Source organism: Eublepharis macularius, chromosome 1 (genome assembly GCF_028583425.1).
Source record: "Eublepharis macularius isolate TG4126 chromosome 1, MPM_Emac_v1.0, whole genome shotgun sequence".
In the NCBI taxonomy this organism is placed as follows: Eukaryota; Metazoa; Chordata; class Lepidosauria; order Squamata; family Eublepharidae; genus Eublepharis; species Eublepharis macularius.
In genome coordinates this window covers 33,099,848-33,122,384 of record NC_072790.1, presented here as the reverse complement: position 1 = coordinate 33,122,384, position 22,537 = coordinate 33,099,848, and the positions used below count along the sequence as shown (strand labels likewise).

Genomic DNA, 22,537 nt, shown 5'->3' with positions numbered 1-22,537 from the left:
ACAGTTAGTTGTTTATCTCCTTATCGGAGCGTTCTCTGGGGCACATATGGGGAGAGGCGGTCCCACAGAGGTTTTAAAAAAGGTTTTAAATAAATTATAAACTCTAAATGAGGAGCAAAGGTAACAAGGGAAAGGAGGGAGGGAGGGAAAAGGAAATTTACTCTGGAAACAGGAGGAGAAGGGGGAAGAAGCTCCTGTTCTGAAGCTGGAGTCCAACTTGCAAACCACGGTTCACAGGGAACCAGAATTATACTTCTCTCACACCTTACACTGTTCCACTGCATCTCTAACTATGGTTAACTACTGAAAATGTCTGAAACCAGTTTTAGTTTAAACTGATGGGGTAGGAGCCAACCAACATTCGCCACTTTTACATCATGCTAATCTCAACAGAAGAATTAGGAACACGTTTAAATCTCTCCCACGAGAGAGCTTAATGGGATTTAAGAATTTAGAAGCTGGATCATACACCAAATAGTCAGCTTAACGTAATTAATATGTATTTCAGAGAAAGAAGAAAGGAAGGATAAAAACCAGACCTCACGGTGACATGAGGAGGAGGTTCATTATTTATTTTGCTATCCTCTGCAGGCGTTATTTTCTCAGGAGCAGCAGCGTTCACAGCATCGCCTTCTATTAAATGAAACGATTCCATTACACCTTGTTCTGAAAACCTCATTTAGCATTTCTTTTCTAATCCTATTGAAAGAGATGACCCCCTTCCCTTCCCCCAATGATCCCTCTCATAATACCCTAAAAACTTTATTTATTTGAATTTCAGTATGAAACCCAGGGCAATCTGTAACTTCTCTCCCAGTTACCACTCTTATGACCTTTATCAAATTTTAGTGTGAATTAGCATTAGGTTCATACAAGTGGGGGGCTGCCAAGAAAACACGGCTGCCTCCTCTACTTGTTCCCTCTCTTCTTCATGCCCACCCCCACTTGCTCACATCCTCTCTCTGATAGTGGGTGGGGCAGTAGACAGGGAAAGAAGCTACATTTTCCCAGCCACTTTTGCTTCTCCTTCTCTGCTGCTTGCACTGGGCATACAAAATAAAAAGCAGCCGTGCCACTTCTGCCCTCCCCTCCCCTCGCATCCCACCCACCACTACTTGTCTGCCTTCCCTTCCTGGCAGGGACTACAACTGTCAAAGGAAGGAGAAAGCTGCACTGCCTCTTCCTCATTTTGGCTGCCACTGCTGTGGTTTTGCCTGTCCAGCTTCATTTCTGCCAAGCAGCAGCACCGCCAGCAATCCAATAACCTATTTCCAAGTTTCATGTTATTGCAAAGACATGCTGGTATACGGTTAACATTAAAATTAAGCATTAATTTTACCTGCATCGCTGGTTGATTCACCTGCAATATAAATATTTATCGATTACTCTTCAGATCTGGAAGCAATCTAGAAATGGGTTATATACCCCAATATATATGCCACTGCTGATTACTAATAATGTATTTGAACTGCTAAAGGGTACAAACACACTTGGGGGTGAGGGGTGGGAGAGATGTTCTACTGGGTAAGTGCAACGGGGAGAACTGTAGGAAGATGCAAGGAGTCATCCACATTATATTCAGCATCAGGAAGGAGCACATGCATGGTCTCCCTTCCCCCTTCCCCAAACTCCAGATCTTGGCTTTGAACCTCAGTATCTCTCTTATTCTCTCCAGGCAGCAATAAGAAACAACAACAACTGTTCTAGACAGATTAGTGCCCCACTCAGAGCGGTGAACAAAGTCAGTGTCATGATTATCCGCACAATGGAGCTGGAGCTGAGAGGAGTGGCTTACCCAAAACTGTACAGAACTTTGTCCTGATGAATCCATTGTTTAAGACGGATTACATGCAGCCCAAGCGCCCTCCACCCCACAAAGAAGAGACATTCCCAAGCACACTTCTCAAACATTCAGCGAATCCAAGAATCACAACGGAAACACCTGATGGTACGCTTACACAGCCACCCTAAGCAGTTACGCCCTTCTAAGCCCACTGATGCCAATGGTCTGGGAAGGATGTAACATTGCTTAGGGTAGTACCATTACATTCCTACCTGTCCTCCCTAACATCCCATTATCAGAGATGAGAGCATAAATTCAGGAATGGAGCTATAAACTTCCCACCCAGGAGCCATGGATATCATCTTCTGACAACAGGCAGGAGGGAAGAACCTTTGCATTTTTGGAATCCTGATAATTTGGCCCTGACGAGGCTGATAAATCTTGTGCCAATATTTATTTAAAACATTTATTAGCTGCCTTTCCACCTTAGAGAAGCTCAAGGCGGCTTACAATATGAAACAGAAACAAACATAAGAATACATTTAAAATGCAGTTTAAAATGACCCATACATTAAAACGTAGCTAAACAAAGGCCACCCTAAATTTAGAGTCTTCAGTGAAGATTATTATCGTCCTCATAATCATCTACCATTTTATAGAAGGCTCTACGACAACCCTGTAAGGTGGGTGTTATTATCCTCAACTCATAGATGGAGGCCTAAAGCAGGGTGCCTTGTCCAAGTGAGTTCGTAATTCTGACGAGACTTAAACTTAGTACTTTTGACTAGTAGCTCCGCCACTAACTATACCATACCAACAGTGCACTCCGAAGTGTTGATTTCAGTGGGCTTAGAAGGGTGTACTGCAATTCTCTCAGATTCTAAAATATATAAGGAGAGGTCCTTTTGATTAATTTGATACTGAAAGCTATTTAAGATAAAACTAAAATAAGAAGTGGAAAAAGAGTGTGATTTTTAAATAAATGGTTTTATTGTTCTTTCAATATATTTTGTAAACCAGCCGGAACTAAACTTGGAAAGGCTGGATATAACTTTTTAAAAATAAATAAACAGCAGTCGTGCTGCTTTCTATAAACAGGGAAGCCCATTTAGCACTGAAAGACCCAGCACGGGTGCCTTGCTGCTTCTTACCTGGCTCTTGCACTCCAAAAACTGGCTCAACGTTCTCTTTTAATAAGCTAGATGTTCTTTCAAATGCACCACTAGACATACTTTTATTACATTCCTTTCGTCCTGACATGAAAAAATTTACAGACAGGTGAGTCCTCCATAAAATTTTAAGTCACTGAAACAAAGTTACGCTTCAGCTGCTCATAAATCCTCAGGGGATAACTGGAAAAAACTCTCTTTAGTTACCTTCACTGCCAGGCTTGACTCGCTGTCGCGATCCCTTTGTTGAATGTTGCTTTGGTAATCTTGCTGCATTTTCATTCTTGCAAAGACATAGAAAAAGCACGTAATAATGTCAAAAGCCATTCAATTCGATTTCTTTTTTTGCTGCAATGCACCCTGGCAAAGCAGCAGTCACTGATGAGTAGAGTTTTCAAAGAGGCATATATCACATAACAAACAAGACGTGTGATGAACCATTGCTAAAGTTGTGTAAGGACACACATGCAGCAACTCTTCCACATGATGACAGGAAGGGGAAGAGCAATTCCTTTCCACTAACTTGTGCCTCTGGATGAGAAAGATCAGAGAGGACACACACATGCCCCTTTTCTAGGGAAGACAGAATCAAGGAATAGGAGATGCTCAAGGTCAGTGGGGACATACAGTTTGGGTGACCAGAGGCAAAGGAAGGAAGACTCTTGTCTATACAAGACTTGGGAATAACAAAGTTGGATACATTCAAACTTGTCACGCAGAGATGAGAAAAGTAGTATCTGCTGAAATTCCATTGTCTATGTTACTACTAAAGGAACAGAAGCCTGGTCCTCCTTTGCCTGTGGTCACGCTAGCCACAATATCGGGAAGAACCCCCTATCTATCTCCTTCCTCAACTGTGCGCTAAACAACAAGTAAAAGTGTGACTTTGACAGTGTTCCATTTGCTACAAGGTACATTCAAATGCAAAGGCCTAAAAACTCTGGAGGAAAAAGAAAATAGAGAAAAAATCTGGAACATGAAGAAATCTGAACCTTCCCATTAGGAGAATTGTGTCCATCCTGGGAAAAGCAGAACATATGATACGAGGAGCTACTTCCAGTCAAGGATAGGCAAGGAGATGGTTTAAAAACACCTAGCTACTTTAAATAAGTACCCAGCTACTTTAAATAAGGGGCAGATGAACTGCGTGCAAGCGTACTGAAGAAGCCTGGCTCTAACCATTCTGGAGTCTCTGGTTCTAATAATAATAATAGTAACATTCAATTTATATACCGCCCTTCAGGACAACTTAATGCCCACTCAGAGCGGTTTACAAAATGTTATTATTACCCCACAACAATCACCCTGTGAGGTGGGTGGGGCTGAGAGAGCTCCAGAGAACTGTGACTCGCTCAAGGTCACCCAGCTGGCTTCGTGGAGGAGTGGGGAATCAAACCCGGCTCTCCAGATTAGAGTCCCGTGCTCTTAACCACTACACCAAACTGGCTCTAACCATTGAAACTATTGGAAGAATAGGTGAGGTGCCAGAAGGTGCGATGGGCAAATGTCCTGATCTTCAAAAAAGGGAGGTGGACCTGAGAAACCACAAACCGGTCTATATGACATGGATATCTGGTATAACCCTAGATCAGCTTATTAAACAGTTGGTCTGTCAGCATCTACAAAAGAATAAGTTGTTTATTAGGAGCTAGAATGGGTTCATCAAAAATAAGTTATACCAGACAAACCACCTCCTTTTCCCTTAAAGTCATTAGTTCAGAAGAGGATGAGAATGCCATGAACATGGTATGTCGCGAGGTCGCTGAAGTGTTTGACAAAGTCTGCTATGTTATCCTTGTGAACAAAAAGAAATGTGTAGTGGAAGATATTCATATCAGATGAATTCGCAAGTGGGACAATCTTAAGCAATGAGTGTTCATTAATGGCTGGAGAGAGGTCTCAAGTGGAGTGCCACAAGGCTCTGTCCCGAGTCCTGGGGAGTTCAACTTTTTTTTATAAATGGTATTTTTTTGTCAATGAGGGCATATATGGGATGCTTTTCAGATTTTCAGATGACATGCGGCTGCAAGGGATTGGGAACACCAAAGAAGACGGGGGCAGGATTCAAGACCATCTTGACAGGCTGGAAGACCCAGCCAAGACCAATCAAGTTAACTGAAGCAAGGATAAATGTAAAGTACTAAAAATATATCAAAGGCACAAGTATAGGACAAGGGAGATCTGGTGTGGCAGCAGTATATGTGAAAAGGATCTAGGCGTCTGAACTGATCACAAGCTTAACATGAGCCCCGTGTGATGCAGCTGCTAAAAGGCAAATGAAGTCTTGGACTGCATTAACCAAATTACAGTATATGGATCACAGAAAGCACTCTGTTCTACACCAATGAGGCCTCATCTGAAGTATCATGTCTAGAGGTGGGCACAATAAAAAAAAAATTGTCGATCAAGCTGTTCGTGGATCCGCACCAGCGACGACCCCAAATCACCGATGCGCATCTGTCATCTCCTGTTTCCGATCCATGGTTCGGGGAGGCCAAAGCGGGACGCGCTGCTATTCCCAGCTATGTGGGAAGGTGGGTGGTGGCGGCGGCTGCCGGGCCCAGCTGGCACGGGGAGACGGCGATGAGCCACCTCCCTTCAGGGAGGAGACGTTCACACACACACACACACACACTTAGAGCGGGGGGGGGGGGTAGTTTTTAACCCGGCAACGAGCCGCCTCCCCTCAGGGAGGGGACATTCACACCAGGGCCGGATCTATGGTTGCCAGCACCCAGGGCAACCGTAGTCAGGCTCTTGCACGCGCACGCTCCTGGGTGGCCCCCCCCGCCCACGCAGCAAGCCAGCTGTCCCGGCGTGCTGCAGAGCTGGCAGCAGCGCGAGTGGCTCAGAGGCTGCCCGTGCCGCTCACCTGCCCCGCAAGACAAGGGGCGGCCAGCTTGCCTGCGCGCCCCTTGTCCTGGGGAAAGGCGAACGGCGCGGGCAGCCTTCCAGCCACCTGCGCTGCCTTTTGCTTTTCCCGCAAGCTGGCCGCCCCTTGTCCTGCGGGAAAGGCAAAAGGCAGCGCGGGTGGCTGGGAGGCCGCCCACGCCGTTCGACTTCCCCCATGCGCGCTCCTGGGGCTGGCAACTGCGCCCGGCATCCCCTCTTTGGCGGCGCTGGGGGCAGACTACCCCCCCCTGCCCCCCTGTCGATCTGGTCCTGATTCACACACACACACATACTTAGAGCAGAGGGGGGGGGAGTAAATAACCAGTCCCTGCCTCTCCAAATAGAGAGACATCCCGTCAACATGTTTCAGCCAGCTTTAAAAAAAAAGCAGGGACAGAATCCTCCGTTCCTCCCCACCCGATTTTAAAAGCAAGCAGCCAGTCTTCCAAAAGCATATTTTAAACACACACACAGAACCATGAATGAGGTTTTCCCACAAAATAGTGTTTTAAAAGCAAGGTAAAAACAGAGTGACAGACAGAAAAACACCCATTCCTCCTACAAAGCCACGTTTTTTTAAAAAGCAAAAAACGTGGAGTGCCCATGGCTTCAGAACACCCCCTTCCCCCTCCCGGGTTGCTGCTCCGTGGTTAGAAGGAAGCCCTGCTAATCAAGGAAAGCTGGGCTTCCATTCGGTTTTCCAGGGCGACAGAAGGAGGGCAAATACAGCTCAGGCATTCCCCTAGCTCCGTTGCTAGGGGAATAGATTATTGGAGCCTGAGTGTCTGGCTCACCCGATGCCCCCCCCGATCAAGCTCCCCCCCGAACGCTGGATCGGTCGCCGTGGACGGAACCGATTTGCTGGGTCCCGATTGCGCAATTGCCATTATCGTGGGTGTTTTTCTATCGTAATGGCGATCGTGCCCATCTCTACTCGTGTCGTTTTGGGCACCTCGTTTAAAGAAGGCTGTTGACAAATTACAGCGTATCCTGAGAAGGGTGACCAAGAGGGTGAGGGGTCTAGAAACTAAGGGTGAAAGAGCTGGGAATGTTTAGCCTGGAGTAGACTAAGGGGAGACATGATTGCTGTCTTCAAGTATCTGGAGGACTGTCACACAGAAGATCGAGACTTGTTCCAGACCCTTATGACCTTCCTTGCTCTCGATGGCAGGACTAGAACTGATGGATGGAAATTAGAAGGAAGCAGATTTCAAATATTAGGAGACGCTTCCTAACATTAAGAGCTGTTCGAGGGCGGAATGGCATGCTTTGGGAGGCGGTGGCCTCTTCGTCGGAGGCTGGATGGCTGTCTTTTGCATATTTCTGCATCACGTAAGGGGCTGACCTCCAAGGCCCGTTTCCAACACTAACAACACGCTCAAATAAAACTGCCATCATTTACATGATTCAACCAAAAGCAGCAGCAGCAGCATGCAATTTTTATGCACTCCACCTGAGTGTAATGCAATACCAAAGGGACTGCCTTAGGATTTCTCCATCGTACCATTCTGCTGTGCAGCTGCAGTATGAATATCCTAGGTACAAAGATGATTTCCTTAGCTCTTGAGGAGGCAACATTGTATTTCCTGCCCCTCCTCAAGATTTTGACTGAGTCTTGTGCAATTTGTAATAGTGAATCCTTCTTTCACTGTGCCATCCTATGCAGAGTTAGACCCTTCTAAGTCCACTGAAGATAACAGGATGGCGCAGAGATACAGCATTTCAATGACAGAAACCTTCTTGTTCATGCTGTCATTTCTTTGGGGAATCTAAAAATGAGATTACAATCAGAGTATTTGCAGAAAACATATTTTCTATTACTTACTTCTTTATCTGGCTCAGTTGTATCTTTGGTCGACTTTTCTCCTGTTTTTCTAGTTACACTTTCTTCGGATCCTATGGACTACAGAAAAAAATGCTTTACACTATTAACGTTGACTTTGTTGTTTTCATTTTCAATTTTCTAAGGGAGTTAATCAATCCATACGGAGAAAAATGCCCTCCAACCACAAGCCAAATGCTATCTAACGTGGCTTATACTGAGCTTCTGTCCCATGCAACACCCATCTCCTGCTTTCCTAATGTAAGAACTAGGGTGGAGCCAATTCCATCAGTTACATCTCAGTTGGGATTCTCTGTAACTTTACTCCAAGGATTTTGTTCCAACAACCTTCCATCAAACGTCACGGAGTTCTGAGCAGTAAAACACGAGATACCTGTACAGAACACTTCTCCCCGCTCACTGCAATGTTAATTATTCTATAATCCACTGGGCAGTGTGTGGTTTGTAGTGCACAGAGAGGAGGCAGGCTGTGAACATCTCTGTGTTATCTGAATCAAGTCAGTCACTTCAGCTCCAAGAATGAACAAAGAGGAAGTTTTTAAAAAGGGGAATAGATTCTGGTTTGGAAAAATATGTCAACAGTGCCTGGAATAATCTCAGATGCCAGAAGGTGCTAAGGAGAAGCTAGAGGAGTGGCGGCTGAATTCAGTGCTCTACCTAGCTCCATGGATGCAGAATTATGTAAAATAATCCAACAGATGCAAAACTCCAAAAACTGTTTGTCTAGCTAAGTCCTTCTAGTTGCTAGGTCCAGAAGTCTTCTACACTGTTGAGACAGAGGTGCTATAAAGAGTTGTTCATTACAGTTGCCATCAACCACTAGTTTAAAATGTTCCAAAAATGTCATTTACCTTTCTTTCTCCTTTGTCCTTTCCATGTTCTTGTGCTGGCTCCACATCTTTGCTTCGCTCCCTTCGTTTCTCTCTTTCCCTATCCTTTCCCCTTTCTCTGTCCTTCTCATGTTCTTTCTCCCTGTCTTTACCTCTCTCTTTGTCCTTTTCTCTTAATCTGTCTCGTTCTCTTCCTCCCTCATGTTTCTTTTCTTTGTCCCTCCCTTTAATGTGTTCTGGATCTTTTTCTTGCTCTCCTTTTTCTTTGTCTCTGTATTTCTCTGCCTCTCTCCCATGTTTGGTTGTTCTGCTCTTGTTTCTGTCCCTTTCATGTTTTTCACCCTCTTTAGAAGTGTCTTTTTCAAGATTTTTCTGCCTGTTCTCATAATCTTTAGATTTGTCATTTTCTTTTTCTTTTCGTTTGTTTTCTGATTCTTTCAACTCTTCTTTGGATTTTTGGTCTTGACTTACGCCTTTATCTCTTCCCTAAAAAAAAACAGATAAAACAGTATCAAAGTGTACTAAAATCTTTTATCTTGTTTTGCATGCAAGTAGCAGCATTTTTATCATAAAGATATTTCACAGTACCTCTTTATGTGATCTGTGTTCTTCTGTCTTAGATTCCTTGCTTTCTTTGTTTTGGGATTTAGAAGAGGACGGCTTTCCTTTGACATCAACTTTATCTCCAGCAAGAACTTTTTGAACAGCATCGTCACTGGAGAGCTACAAAGAGGAAAAAATATAATCAAACTGGAAAATTTAGCTGACAATAGTAATCTTTTCAGTAATCTGAAAAATTCTTTAAAAGCAAGAATCTACATATAACTCCACATTCATTTTAGGGCTACGTAACCCTAATTACACTTAGTCAGGAGAATGTCCCTTACTTCCATTAAGGATTTGGGTCGCTTGTCAGATAAATTTTCTTGTCACTCCAATATTTTCACAATATGATCTTGCTGATAAATAAATTGCCGGTTTTTTCAGTTCTAATGATTATTATTTGACATTTAAAGCACTAACACAAGTTTTCGCTCATTAATACACAGCTGTAATACAAAAAGAGAATCCCAAAATACTTTAATACAAGAGGGTTTTTTTTAAAAAAAATTATACTTTATTTATTAAATGTATATAGCAACAGGACAACAGAATAGGATAACAAACAGAAGAGTAGCAGAAAGAATAAAGAGAATTATATAATTTGTTTTACAGTTTAACAAAAGTTATCACCATTCTAATGAAAGTATTTATGTTACATGACATCTTTCCAGAGGTTTTTGGCATTTGATGGATGAACAGCTGTTGCATGTGAGTTGACTACAGGCATAGACGGATTCCAAAGAGCACTTGTTTGGGTGTTTTGCTGACCTAATTTAATAATGTAATGTTTCTACTTAATATTAAAAAATGGTAGTTATGACAGCGGCTTGAACAGCCCAGACTACCCTGAGATCGCAAAGTTTGGATGCTAAGCAGGGTTGGCTGTGGTTAGTACTTGGATGGGAGACCAGCAAGGAAGACCAGGGTTTCTATGTAGAGGAAGGCAATGGCAAACCACCTCAGTTCATCTCTTGTGTTGAAAACCCCATGAAAAGTCACCATACGTGGACTGCAACTTGAGGGCACTTAATTAAGTTATGATGGAAATTGGGGTGATTTCACTTCCCAGGCTGATTTTCTAATTACAAAGTTGTAGGCCTTAGGCAACCTGCCAAGGATCAAAGCTGCTTCAATTACATTAGCAGGGAAAAAGCTTTGGGAGGTTGTCAAAGAATCTCTCATAGTTATATAGAATAGATGCATCCAAATGTGTCACATATGGTTGGTCAGTTAGTGGGCAAGCTATCCATTCTCACTGGTCTTTAGTTAAAAAACAATGAGCCAGGGCCCTGAGATATGCCAGTCAATGGTTGGCTGACAGGGCCTTCTTACGACCCCTTCTTTCTCTTGGGTAGATTTTGCCTTTAATCATTCCCTTACACCCTCTGGGTAGATTGCTGCCACCAGGAATATTATATTCCAAGGTATTTTATTTAAATTTTCCCTTTAGTAACGTGCCCAAGCGTCAGGTTGGTTCTATGTAGCACTGAGGATAGAAATGGGATATAGCAATGACAGATACTCTGGGATATAACAAAAACAAAGTAAACTTTTATTTTTTCAAGAAGCGTATCGGTTTCATAAGAGTAGTTCTCAATTCTTAAAGTTACTTCACTTAAACTCATTCATACAGATCTCTTCTAAGGCTTCACTCAAAGTTTGCCTGCTTTTCCCTGACTGAATGTTCTTTCACAAACATACTCAGATCAGGTTTCCACATAGGTTATATTTCTCTCAATAATACTTAAAACATGCTCAGGCTGCACACAGCTAGCCTCTCTTTCCCTGACTGAATATTCTTTCTCCACTCTCAGTTTAAAACTGCATTCACTCCGCTCACACTCTCAGACATCAACCAATCATATCGCTCACTCATCCCTCTCTTTCACCCCCACTCTTCACCTATATCACACCAAGCATTTAAAGGCACATGCACACATTTACTTAAAATCATTACAGGCCTGGCCAGATGAAATAAAAGGCCAGACACAGCTTGACTGCAGGTAGTATGCGTGAATGTATGTGGACAGCAGCACAGACAGTAGAAGAACAACTGTCCAAAGAAGGAAGCCTGTGTTCTGGCAGGTGAACTGAGATGAAGATGGAGGCTGGAGGAAGATAAGCTTCAAAAGGTTTAGCTGAGGAAGCCGTGTAGTCTTCTAGGAGCAGCACCTTGGGGTCCTAGTTCTAGTGCCTTTAATAACCAGTTCTGAAATCACTCGCTTTAGAAGTACTGCTTATACCTTTAGTATGCAGAACAACCAAGGAAGAGACTAACCAGAACGTAGACTTCAGAGCAAAGCAAGCAGGGCTCTGTAAGAGCTAACTTGGATATTTGAATTTAATAAGAGAGAACTAGCTGCTCCCTACAAGTGGACCACACTGTAATTTAAATATTTAGGGTTAATAATCCCTGGAAATGTGGTCTCATTAAATATCACCACAAAATTAAAAAACATTACAGATTATGGTTGTTGTGGGTTTTCCGGGCTGTATTGCCGTGGTCTTGGCATTGTAGTTCCTGACGTTTCGCCAGCAGCTGTGGCTGGCATCTTCAGAGGTGTAGCACCAAAAGACAGAGATCTCTTAGTGTCACAGTGTGGAAAAGATGTTGGCAGGTCATTTGTATCTACTCAGGAGGGGTGGGGTTGAGCTGAGTCATCCTGTAAGAGTTTCCCAGGGTGTGGAATGCTAATGGCGGGAGGCTTCACTGTATCCTGAGGAGGTTCTTTTGCATATGGATTGGTGCTTGATGTGCTAATCTTCTCTGCAGGACTATTGTCGAGTATAGAGTGTTTTGTTAGCCTGGTGTTTTTCAGAACTGGAAACCATGCTCTGTTCATTCTTAAGGTTTCTTCTTTCCTGTTGAAGTTTTGCTTATGCTTGTGAATTTCAATGGCTTCCCTGTGCAGTCTGACAAAGTAGTTGGAAGTGTTGTCCAGTATTTTGGTGTCCTGGAATAAGATACTGTGCCCTGTTTGAGTTAGGCTATGTTCAGTCACTGCTGATTTTTCAGGTTGTCCAAGTCTGCAGTGTCTTTCATGTTCTTTTATTCTTGTCTGGATGCTACGCTTTGTGGTCCCGATGTAAACTTGTCCACAGCTGCAGGGTATACAGTATACTCCTGCAGAGGTGAGGGGGTCTCTACTGTCTTTTGCTGATCGTAGCATCTGTTGTATTTTTCGGGTGGGTGTGAATACTGCTTGAAGGTTATGCTTTTTCATAAGCTTTCCCATCTGATCAGTAATTCCTTTGATATATGGCAAAAACACTTTTCTTGTAGGAGACTGTTTTTCCTTGGTTGTTTGATTCATCCTGGGTTTGATTGCCAAGACCACGGCAATACAGCCCGGAAAACCCACAACAACCATCGTTCTCCGGCCGTGAAAGCCTTCGACAATACATTACAGATTATATAAATAGGGAAACCTTCAACTTTAACATTCTGGGGTAAAATTAACATCCAAAGATGAATGTTGCCCCAAGTTAATCTTAATTAAAGTCCTGCCAATGTATATTCCCAAAGAAGCGTTTCTCAAAAATTTTCAAACTTTCATTTGGAGAGATAGTCAAAGATCTAGAACTGCATACAAAAATTACAACTATCAACTGAGAGAGTTTGGACACCCTAATTTAAGGGCCTGTTATATGACCTTTTTAAATAGCACAAGCAAATTATTGGAAACAGCCCTCTTTGGACCCTGTTTAGCCTCTATGGGCACAAACAAAAAAAGCTTTAACAACAACAACAACAACAACAACAACAACAGTGCTTATATATAACTCTTGTAGACAGATTAATGCCCCATTCAGAGTGGTGAACAAAGTGTATGTTATTATTACCCCCACAATACAACTGGGGAGCTGGGTCTGATACTTACAATGAGTGGCTTATTCAAGACCACTTACTGATAATAACAACATTCCATTTATATACCACCCTTCAGGATGACTTAACGCCCACTCAGAGCGGTTTACAAAGTATGTCATTATTATCCCCACAACAAACACCCTGTGAGGTGGGTGGGACTGAGAGAGCTCCTAGAAGCTGTGACTGACCCAAAGTCACCCAGCTGGCTTCAAGTGGAGGAGTGGGGAATCAAACCCGGTTCTCCAGATTAGAGTCCCACGCTCTTAACCACTACACCAAACTGGCTCTCGGCAGTGAGCTCACAGCAGTGGTGGGATCTGAACCAGCAGAGTGCCAATTCACAACCCAACCACTTAATCACTATGCTACAACAGCTTCTTAGTGAGCTCACACTATGCACACTGCCATAGAGTTCAAGCAATTGAAAGAATCTGGAAAGATAATGGGTTAGCATCAAAATTTTACTCATTTATACATGTTTAACTGACACTACGAGGCAACCTAATATCAAAACTGCAGATGAATCTTTCATATAGTTGACATGGGCAAAGTCCGGTATCATTTCATTAATACAGCTGTTAAAGAACAAAGAGGTTGTTAAACTCTTTAGAGACACGCAATCTAAACACAATTTCTTCCCCCAAATTCAGAAAACAATATGGCAAGAAATATAGTACAACGTTAAACTTTTTAGATTACAATAATGTTAAACTTCTTAGATTACAATATAATATTAAACCTTAGATTACAATTAATACCAGAAAAACTATTACTCTCTGCAGTTATTAGATAGCTAGGAGATTCCTTAAATTGTCAGACTCGGATAGGTGTTGGAGATATAAGCGGCCAAGAACAAATTATTACAGATATGTCTGTTAAGCCATTTTTAGCATGACATTTCATTGTTAGAAATTAATAGACAAATTAATTTTACACTAGAATGTTTGCTGGCTCTTAATCCACTTACTGCAATATTAAGGTACATTACTTCTTCCTGAAAACTCTCAAAAGGACAAAGGCTCTGGATCTTATGAATTTTGGTAATAACTACACAAATATCTCTTCAAAAATGAAAAGTGGCAGTTATACCACATATAAGAATATGGACTGAAGCAATGTTAGACCTTGCAGTTAAAGAAATATATACCTTTAATTGACCAGAAACAAATGAGAAACATTTGGTTGTTTTGAATTTTCTGGGCTGTATAGCCGTGGTCTTGGCGTTGTAGTTCCTGACGTTTCGCCAGCAGCTGTGACTGGCATCTTCAGAGGTGTAGCACCAAAAGACAGAGATCTCAGACACTGAGAGATCTCTGTCTTTTGGTGCTACACCTCTGAAGATGCCAGTCACAGCTGCTGGCGAAACGTCAGGAACTACAATGCCAAGACCACGGCTATACAGCCCGGAAAACCCACAACAACCGTCGTTCTCCAGCCGTGAAAGCCTTCGACAATACATCGAGAAACATTTGGTCTACACGTGTGCCTTTTTTGGATATTAAGATATGCATATATTAGATTATATACAATATTAGATTTAGCCAGTCACTTCAGGCTCAAGAAGGAATTTTTGCGGAGTGTCTCTAACTGGCCATGAGAGTTCTTTTTTCATCTGCTTCATACTGTATCAAGGATCTTTAGCTTATGTAAACAGACCTAATTAGAGTAGAAAGATCAGGTCCTAACTGAAGGGGTAGGTAGGAAGCCAGCAGTAGCTCTGGCAAAGTTTGGAGCCAGGCTAGACTCACCTCACGTTTTGGTAGGCTACTTGCTGGAGGCAATTTGCAGCAGAGATAGGGTTACTTACTTGAAAATAAACATGTAAAAAACTTGTCTCTTTGTCTGATGCCTTTTAAAAAATAAATTGGATTTTTTTTTTAAAAAATGAGACGATTAAGAAAACCTGGTGAGCACCCTGTGGTATCTATTGGGGGGAAGGTGGGGGAAGAACCACCACAATTGCCACTTTCCTTAATCACAGTAACTGTAAGAAACTAGAAAGTTCACCTGTGCTACATAAATCCAACTAAGGAGGAGGTGAGAGGAAGGATACTTCCAACTTGCGACTCCTGACAGATACCTTTTTCCTCACATTCCCTGGATTCCAGTTTTGTGTTTGTAATGGAAGCTTGTAACAGCCAGTGCCTAAAGGCATCTCATACCTTATTGAGGCAGCACTTAGCAATTGCTTGCAGCAGTTCATTGGTTTTTTCAGGCTCATGCCCCGCGACGATACGTGCAGGTTTCACTGCCAGGGACTCTCCTGTTACCATGATAACAACATCTATGGCTTTCTGAAGGTAGGCGATTTTTGCATCTTTGTCCTACAACAACAACAGATTGTTAAAGAAAATTCTCCAGGTTTAAATCTGAAATTTTGTGGTCTTAATACTGTATCATGCCTTCAACAATAAAGATAATGGTCCTGTGGCTAGCAGTAGGAGAATGAAGTGGAACCGCTGACAGACAAGAGGTTTTGCATGCTGTAGGATGTTCTCCAGGTTTGCTGAAAAATATTAGACTGAAACCCCAAGAAACTCCAAAAAATGGGCCTGATGGACACAGAGCATGTTCACTGCCCTCCACAAGCCATCGAGATCACCAAAAGTCACCATTAAGGCCCGCACAAGGACTCTGTCTGTCAAGTCACCCCCACAATGCAAACCAAAGGTCATAAAAACCCATACGACTTGCTGTTAGCATGATACACTCCTAATGCTTTACCAGGTATGGAGATTTGTAAAGAACAGATTTTAATTCTTTGGGTCCAGCCACAGTTTGAACACCCATGATTCTTTGCACACCACCCTGTACCAGGTGAGCATGCAGTTGCAGCAGAATCACTGAGGTGTCCCCTCTAGCCTACTGCCCTCCTCCTAGGCCAGGATCTAACCTTTTCTTGTTTTCAAGCCCAGAAATATTTTATTTTTGTGCTTCTCCTGCATGCCCTATACAAGGGAGACAGTGTTGCCCAAAGTGCATACCTGTGTCTTCACTGCTGAGAACACCTGTCTTCTAAGGGGGTTACAAGCCCCCGTCTAGCTGATGGTATGTAGTCCTGCTTCTTTCCCCCGCCCCACTTCAATTTTCCAGCTGTCTGTATCTTCCCCTCTGATAACTTGATTTTCTGCTGATCTGCTGGTAAACTATTTTTTCTCTCTTCTCCCACCCTGCCTTCCCTCTCTAACTAACTCATCTCTGTCACACCATGGTAACTTGCTCACTTTCTCAGTGTTCAGTTCTGCTCCCTTACCCTGGTTTCTTCACTTTATTAGTTAGTATGATCTGCTCCAAAAATCTTACTGGCATCATGCATTCTTAATCCTATGACAGCTTTTCATCACCCACTCAAAGATGCTTATTACTGTTTTATGGATCTTTCCTTTGGATTCACATTTGTAGAAGCTTATAAGCGTATTCATCCCGAAAATATCGTTTCATCCAAAGCTAATTTGAGCCAGCATCTCTACTATTCAGAGAAAGAAAATGTAGAGGAGAGGTACTTTTTCTGACATCAGTTTTGGGCACGTGGGCTCCATTAGAGGACCATATTTCATATTGGCATAGAACTCTGAACCAGCACACCAGAGTTACAGCCACTGCTTTGCTTCCAGAGACTGCTGTAGGTAACTTGTTAGTGCAAACTGCAGTCTGGTATGATATTTCACTTCAGCCTACATATTGGCAAGTATATTATCTCTCTGTGTACACAAAGCCTCTTCCCCCCCCCCACATTCCTGTTTTTACAGCCCCTTCTGCCCCTAAAAAGATTCCCAGGGTCACAGGACCACACAGAGGAACCACTGCATGGGTGGAGTGAGGATTAAATGAAACTGTTCCTTTTCCACTAGTGCCGGTCCACTGAGAAAAGTATCATCCCTTTGTTCCTGGTACAGATGTATACTGTATATATGCATTCCTCTGATACAACTCTACTTATTGAAAATTAGGAAGATTTCTTAGGATAAAGATTGAATAATGACATTCCAGACATACCTTAACATTGTCAGATTTCATCTCTGCATCTGTATACAGTCCTTTCATGAAACCAGTTGATCTGATTACCTTTTAAAAAACATAAATAATGTGTTCTGGGTTTGGACGGCAACTTGGCTTATAATTTAAAATTTATGGAGATTTTAATACTTTCATACTTATCATTTTAAATGAGACAGCCCACTGGCATCATAATTCTGTCTAAAAGGTTTTTGACAACACATATATGGTGACAAAGGGAGCTTTAACAACAACAACGGTATGCTTATATACTGCCCTTCTGGACAGATCAGTGCCACACTCAAGCTGATTCCGCACATGTTGGATAATGCACTTCCAATCCTCTTTATAGATCATTTGGAACGGATGTTTTTGTTTGCGGAACAAAAAATCCACCCCAAACAATTGATAAAGTGCATTGAAAGTGCATTATCCAACGTGTGCGGAATCAGCCTCAGAGCAGTATTATTATCCCTGCAATGCAGCTGGGGCTGAGAGGAGCAGCTTACCCAAGGCAACCGACTGAGTTCAGAGCAGTAGTGGGAGTCAAACTAGCAGAGTGCTGATTTGTAGCCCAACCATTTAACCATGATGCTACAGCAGCTCTCTTGCTTATATCTTGAAGATCTTGTTGGACTTAACGGCACTATTGGCCTAGAATCTTGTTGCATATATACTGTATTTGTTTGAAGGCAGAATCAAAGAACACTACTGATAATGACGATGTTCTAAGTAACTCTGCTCCCAGTACTATTCCCAGGTTACACTTATGAAGAAGTTGAATGTCTACTGATCCTTTAACTCATTAATGGCTCCTTGCACCATTTACCATCCTGGCCTTATTGCAAATTAAATGCTGTTTTTAATCACGACAGCAACTATGTTGTTGTTGGCAATCCTACACAAGAACAGTCAGCTCATGAACCAGAAAAGGCTTGTACCTTTAACAGGTGCAAAGAAGGGGACTTCGGGTAGATGCAGCTTCTCCCTGCCTGGTAGTCTAGATATGGATAAACTGAATGTACCAACATTCTTCTGTAAACATATACATCCTGTTGCTGTTGGGACCTTCCTATACAGAAAACTGTTGAATAGGAGCAAAGACGTACTCAGAAGTCTTGTGCTTGTTTTCTTGTGCAACTAATAGTACTCTCTGAAGAAAACGTGAAACTTGCTACCCTAGATTATACAGCACAGCATAAGGGTTGCATGCTGGACGAGGATCTGGAAGAACCAGGTCTGAATCCCTGCTCTGCTGCGGCAGCTCACTGGGGGACCTTGGGTCTGCATCTAACTTTCTCAACCTAAACAACCTCACAGGGTTGATGTTATGCAGATAAAGAGGAAAAGAGAATGATAGCCCCAGGGAGAAAAGCAGGGTATAAATTTTAAAAAACATAAGTAAGCTCTAAGAAAAGGACTGTCAGAATTTGGTAGATAAGAAAGAAAAGGTAGTAATGCAACTAAAATGCAATACTTTATTGTTTGTTTGTCTGTCTTTCTCACTGAGACTCAAGGTGGATTGCCCAATGTGAGTCACTACAACCAATAAAATGAATCACTAGCCTGAAAACTTAAAGAAATGCTTGTTGGGAACATCCTTTCTAGTCTTCAGGATACCATTGAATGTCATTGTATTCACAGTGAATATCCTAGCCGCTGATTAGACTGTATACAGTTGCATGTGGGTCTCAGTGAGAAAGGAAGTAAGTACGTATGTACATTCATACATACATTCATTCATTCATTCATTCTAAAAATCCAGCCAGACTCAACCACAGCTAAATCCCATTTTCCCCATGGGAAAATTAAGCATGTGCTTAAAATCTCTTTCAGTGAAATCAGTGGGGCTTGGTCGTTGTTTTGCTTGTTCTGTTCCTTACAACCGCATTTAAAAATCAAGGTATTTCAGTGCTAAATCTAAACGATGCCTCCTATAAAAGCCATTAAAAGAGGAAGAGTACAGTGGTCTAGTAATTCCCAACGCTGCCTAAAAGCGGGCGTGTGTTTTTGTGGTGAGGAAATGTCCTGTTGACCCTGTTTTATTTCTGCTCTATTGATTGTATTGTACTCGCTTGCAGGATGTAACCCGCCTTGGAACCCAGTGCGAAAAGTGGATTTTATACATAAACAATAATGATGATGATAAAAAGAAGTCCCATGACTCCATGCAGCCCCCTCCCCGTGCCCTGGTCTAAGTTTCAGAGGAATCGCTTCAAGGGGGCAGAACAAAATCACAGCCGCTCCACGTCTCTGAGGCGAGGCCGTTGGCAAGAAACGGCCTCTGGGGCGGACTGGCCAGCCAGAGACGCGGGGCTTTTCCTCGGAGCGGCGCCGAGGGGGCCCAGCGGCCTTCCCGGGGCCTCTCCCGGCCTCCCCCCCGCCGCGCTCGGGCTGACCTCGCTGATAATGTCGTGCAGGTAGCGAAAGGGCGGCCTGCTGAGGAGGCGGTCGTGCAGCTGCGGCCTCCGGATGACTCGGCCCAGCAGCTCCTGCGTGCGACGCACCGCGGACCCCTCCATGGCGGACAACCGCCCTCGTTGCCACCCGGCGGCGCGGCCCTAGCAACCAGAAGGTGCGGCGGTAGCTTCTTAGTGGGCGGCGGGAGATGACGTCAGGTTCTGCGCCGGTCGTCAAGGCAACCAGAAGAAGGCTGGGTAGGGTTGGCAACCGCCGGGCAAGGCCTGGAGATCTCCCGGAATTACTAGTCTCCAGGCTACGGAGATCGGTTCCCCCGGAGGAAATGGCTGCTTTGGAGGGTGGGCTCTATGCCTTTATACCCTGCTGAGGCTCTGTCTGCAACCGTCCAGGAATTCTGCAACCTAGAGTTGATAAGCTTAATTGGATTGCCAACCTCCCGGTGGGGCCTGGAAATCTCCAGGAATTATAACTGGTCTCCAGACTACGGAGATCAGTACCTAGGGTTGCCAGCTCCAGCTTGGGAAATTCCTGATGATTTGGGGGGGTGGAGCCTGGAGAGAGCGGGGTTTGGGTGGGACCTCAGCAGAGTATAATGCCATCCTCCAAAGTCACCATTTTTTCCCAGGAGAACTGATTTCTGTGCCCTGGAAATCAGTTGTAAATCCGGGAGATCCCCAGCCACCACCTGGAGGTTGGTAAGCCTATCAGTACCCTTAGAGGAAATGGCTGCTTTGAAGGGTGGACTCTGTGGCAATACACCCTGCTGGGGTCCCTCCCCTCCCCAAACCCTGCCTTCCACAGGCTCTACCCCCAAATCTCCTGGAATTTCACTACCCGGAGCTGGCAATCATGATACACAGCAACTGTGAGACTGGGGGGGGGGGGGGGGGCGGGCGGGGGCACAATACTGGAAACACATATTGCTAGTTTTGGAAAAAGCTGTACTGCGTTCCAGTTAGTTTCTGAGTACAATTCCAAGTTTTGGCTCTTTCCTTTAAAACGCTATCTGCTCTAGCATGGTCTGGTTGCAGAAAAGAAGGCCTCACCAATGCAGAGTCAAAGAATAGAAGGGGAAAAAACGATGATGCAGTAGGAAAAGAAATGTTTGACTCAACGATCCCTGCCCATTTCACACACTGTTTTGTCTGGAGATCTGTAAGGCAACTGTGTTCCTACCATAATAAGTGTAGGAATCTTTGAGTGAAACATGATATTTCTTTTCTGACTGGCATAGCGTGATGCCATATGAACCTGTCTGTTAAAATCTTTGACGGAGACCCTGTTCCACATGCCACTACCGTCTGAGGTGAGGTGAGGTGGGCTGCTACAAGACAAGACAGCTGCTGTCTGTTAAATTCTCTCCCTGCCTGTATTTTTTTTGGTTTTGATTTGTTGATGGAGGTGAAACTGAAATTCTGCTTGCGCGGTCCTGGACAGGCTTCGTATAGCAGTGTAAAACCATGAACAACCATTTCAGCATACTGGCAATAAATGGCTCCTGCCAGAGGCAATACGGGAGGAACGGGGTGGAGACAGGTATGCACCAGCATTACAATGGTGGACATCACTTCCAGAAAAAATGGGAAGTGACATCATGACATGGGGGGGAAGCTCTAAGATTTGCAAAAATTCGGGTCCCTTCTAAGTTCCAGTTTTTGTGCTGGGAATTCTTAAAAAAAATCCTTGGGGGAAAAATGGGGTCTCCCCCATTTTTTCTGGGTCCTCCTCTAGTGTAAGAGCAGGCTGCAGCCAAAGCAACTCTTTGAAGTAGGCACCAAGCTTATGTGAGTAAGCAGAGCACCCTCTCTGACATGCACCCGGTTTAGCTCCTCTCTTTACTAAACTCCTCTAGTTAGGGCCTTTAGTTAGTTCACTAGTTAGTTCTTGCACTGTCATGGTCCCTCGTCCCACCAAAAGGCCATGGAGGGGAAGTCAAGAGCAAAAACAAAATACTCGGAGGTGAAAACCTCGTTTCCCAGAGTAACAGGAGCCACTACCACTCCTGACTAACCCTCAACTGAGAGACTAAGGAATTAAGTCAAGGGAGCTTTGATTCCCAAAAGCTCATCGCCTGGAAATCTAGATGGTCTTTAAGGTGCCACTGGACCCAAATCTAGCTGTACCACGTGTTAATGAAGAAGTCAACCCTACAAGTTGAGTTCCACAAAAATTTCTTGGTAACTGTAACCAAATAGGTTAAGTTACTGGATTTAGATTGAAGCTCCCAAATCCAAATAATACCACAGAAGTATAATTAATAACATTTATTAAAGAACTTGCAAAATGTTACGATTATAGACGGTGTGGAAGACTGGAAATGAAATACAATAATTACCCTAAAATACTACACAGGTTTTGGTTTCTGACACAGATGTTACCTTGTTAGACTAATTTATTTATTTATGAAACTCACAAGACTCATGGGGGATTACACAGTTTGTGTCAGTACAGTCAATTTCAATAAACAAGGTAATAGGGTATATAAATGCCAATTTAGAAAGATTTAAAACCAGCAGAGATCCACTACAGAGTTTAAAGAATTGCTGAACCAAAGCATAAGCAACTCTAAGACTGGCATATTAAGCAACATAAGATCTACCCAGTAGGAGTGTTCTTATAGCAACAGACAGTACGTAGTAGTATAGTCCCTGCTCCTTTGCTTATGCATCTCTTTGAGATCGTTTCCTTACAGTACAGCCCTCCTATGAGTAAAAAGCCCTCTTGAATAATTCAGTTTTGCACAGTTTGTGGAAAGCCAGGAGAGTGGGTACTTTCCTGGCCTCTACAGGTAGGCCATTCCATAAAGTGGGGGGCACCACAGAGAATGCATGTCTATGCACTGCTGTTGATTTTGCCGGTGTGCAAGGTGGCACCTGCAGAAGGCCCTGTTCAGATGAGTGAAGCTGTCGTGGTGGAAAATAGGGAGAGAGGTGGTCCAAAGATAAGATAGACCAAAGCTGTGAAGAGCTTAGTACATGATAGCCAATACCTTCAATTGAGCCCGGTAGCTAAACAGTAGCCGATGGAGTGACTGCAGAATGGGAGTGATATTAATGCCCCCAATAATTACTGAGCTGCAGTCCAAGTAGAACTAGGGTTCCCAGTCCCCTGGTAAGGGATCTTCTGCTC

At 43.5% G+C, this 22,537-nt stretch overlaps 1 protein-coding gene across 4 annotated transcripts in view; it reads right to left on the bottom strand.

Moving 5' to 3' along the window:
- The window catches only part of TRAF3IP1 (TRAF3 interacting protein 1), a 31,972-nt gene extending 12,444 nt beyond the window's left edge, over positions 1 to 19,528 (bottom strand). Inside the window, exons 1-11 of one of the 4 annotated variants that reach the window (XM_055001255.1) lie at positions 19,387 to 19,528; positions 16,988 to 17,056; positions 15,154 to 15,315; positions 9,106 to 9,240; positions 8,539 to 9,003; positions 7,670 to 7,747; positions 3,160 to 3,235; positions 2,935 to 3,036; positions 2,598 to 2,663; positions 1,340 to 1,360; positions 540 to 633 (exon numbers count right to left, since the gene is read on the bottom strand). In XM_055001255.1, coding sequence (XP_054857230.1) covers positions 540 to 633; positions 1,340 to 1,360; positions 2,598 to 2,663; positions 2,935 to 3,036; positions 3,160 to 3,235; positions 7,670 to 7,747; positions 8,539 to 9,003; positions 9,106 to 9,240; positions 15,154 to 15,315; positions 16,988 to 17,056; positions 19,387 to 19,509 — 1,391 coding nt within the window. In that variant the 5' untranslated portion in view covers positions 19,510 to 19,528. The remainder of the gene's footprint in view (positions 1 to 539; positions 634 to 1,339; positions 1,361 to 2,597; positions 2,664 to 2,934; positions 3,037 to 3,159; positions 3,236 to 7,669; positions 7,748 to 8,538; positions 9,004 to 9,105; positions 9,241 to 15,153; positions 15,316 to 16,987; positions 17,057 to 19,386) is intronic. The other 3 variants (XM_055001264.1, XM_055001274.1, XM_055001284.1) reach the window with 3 other exon arrangements.
- Positions 19,529 to 22,537: the final 3,009 nt, after the last annotated feature.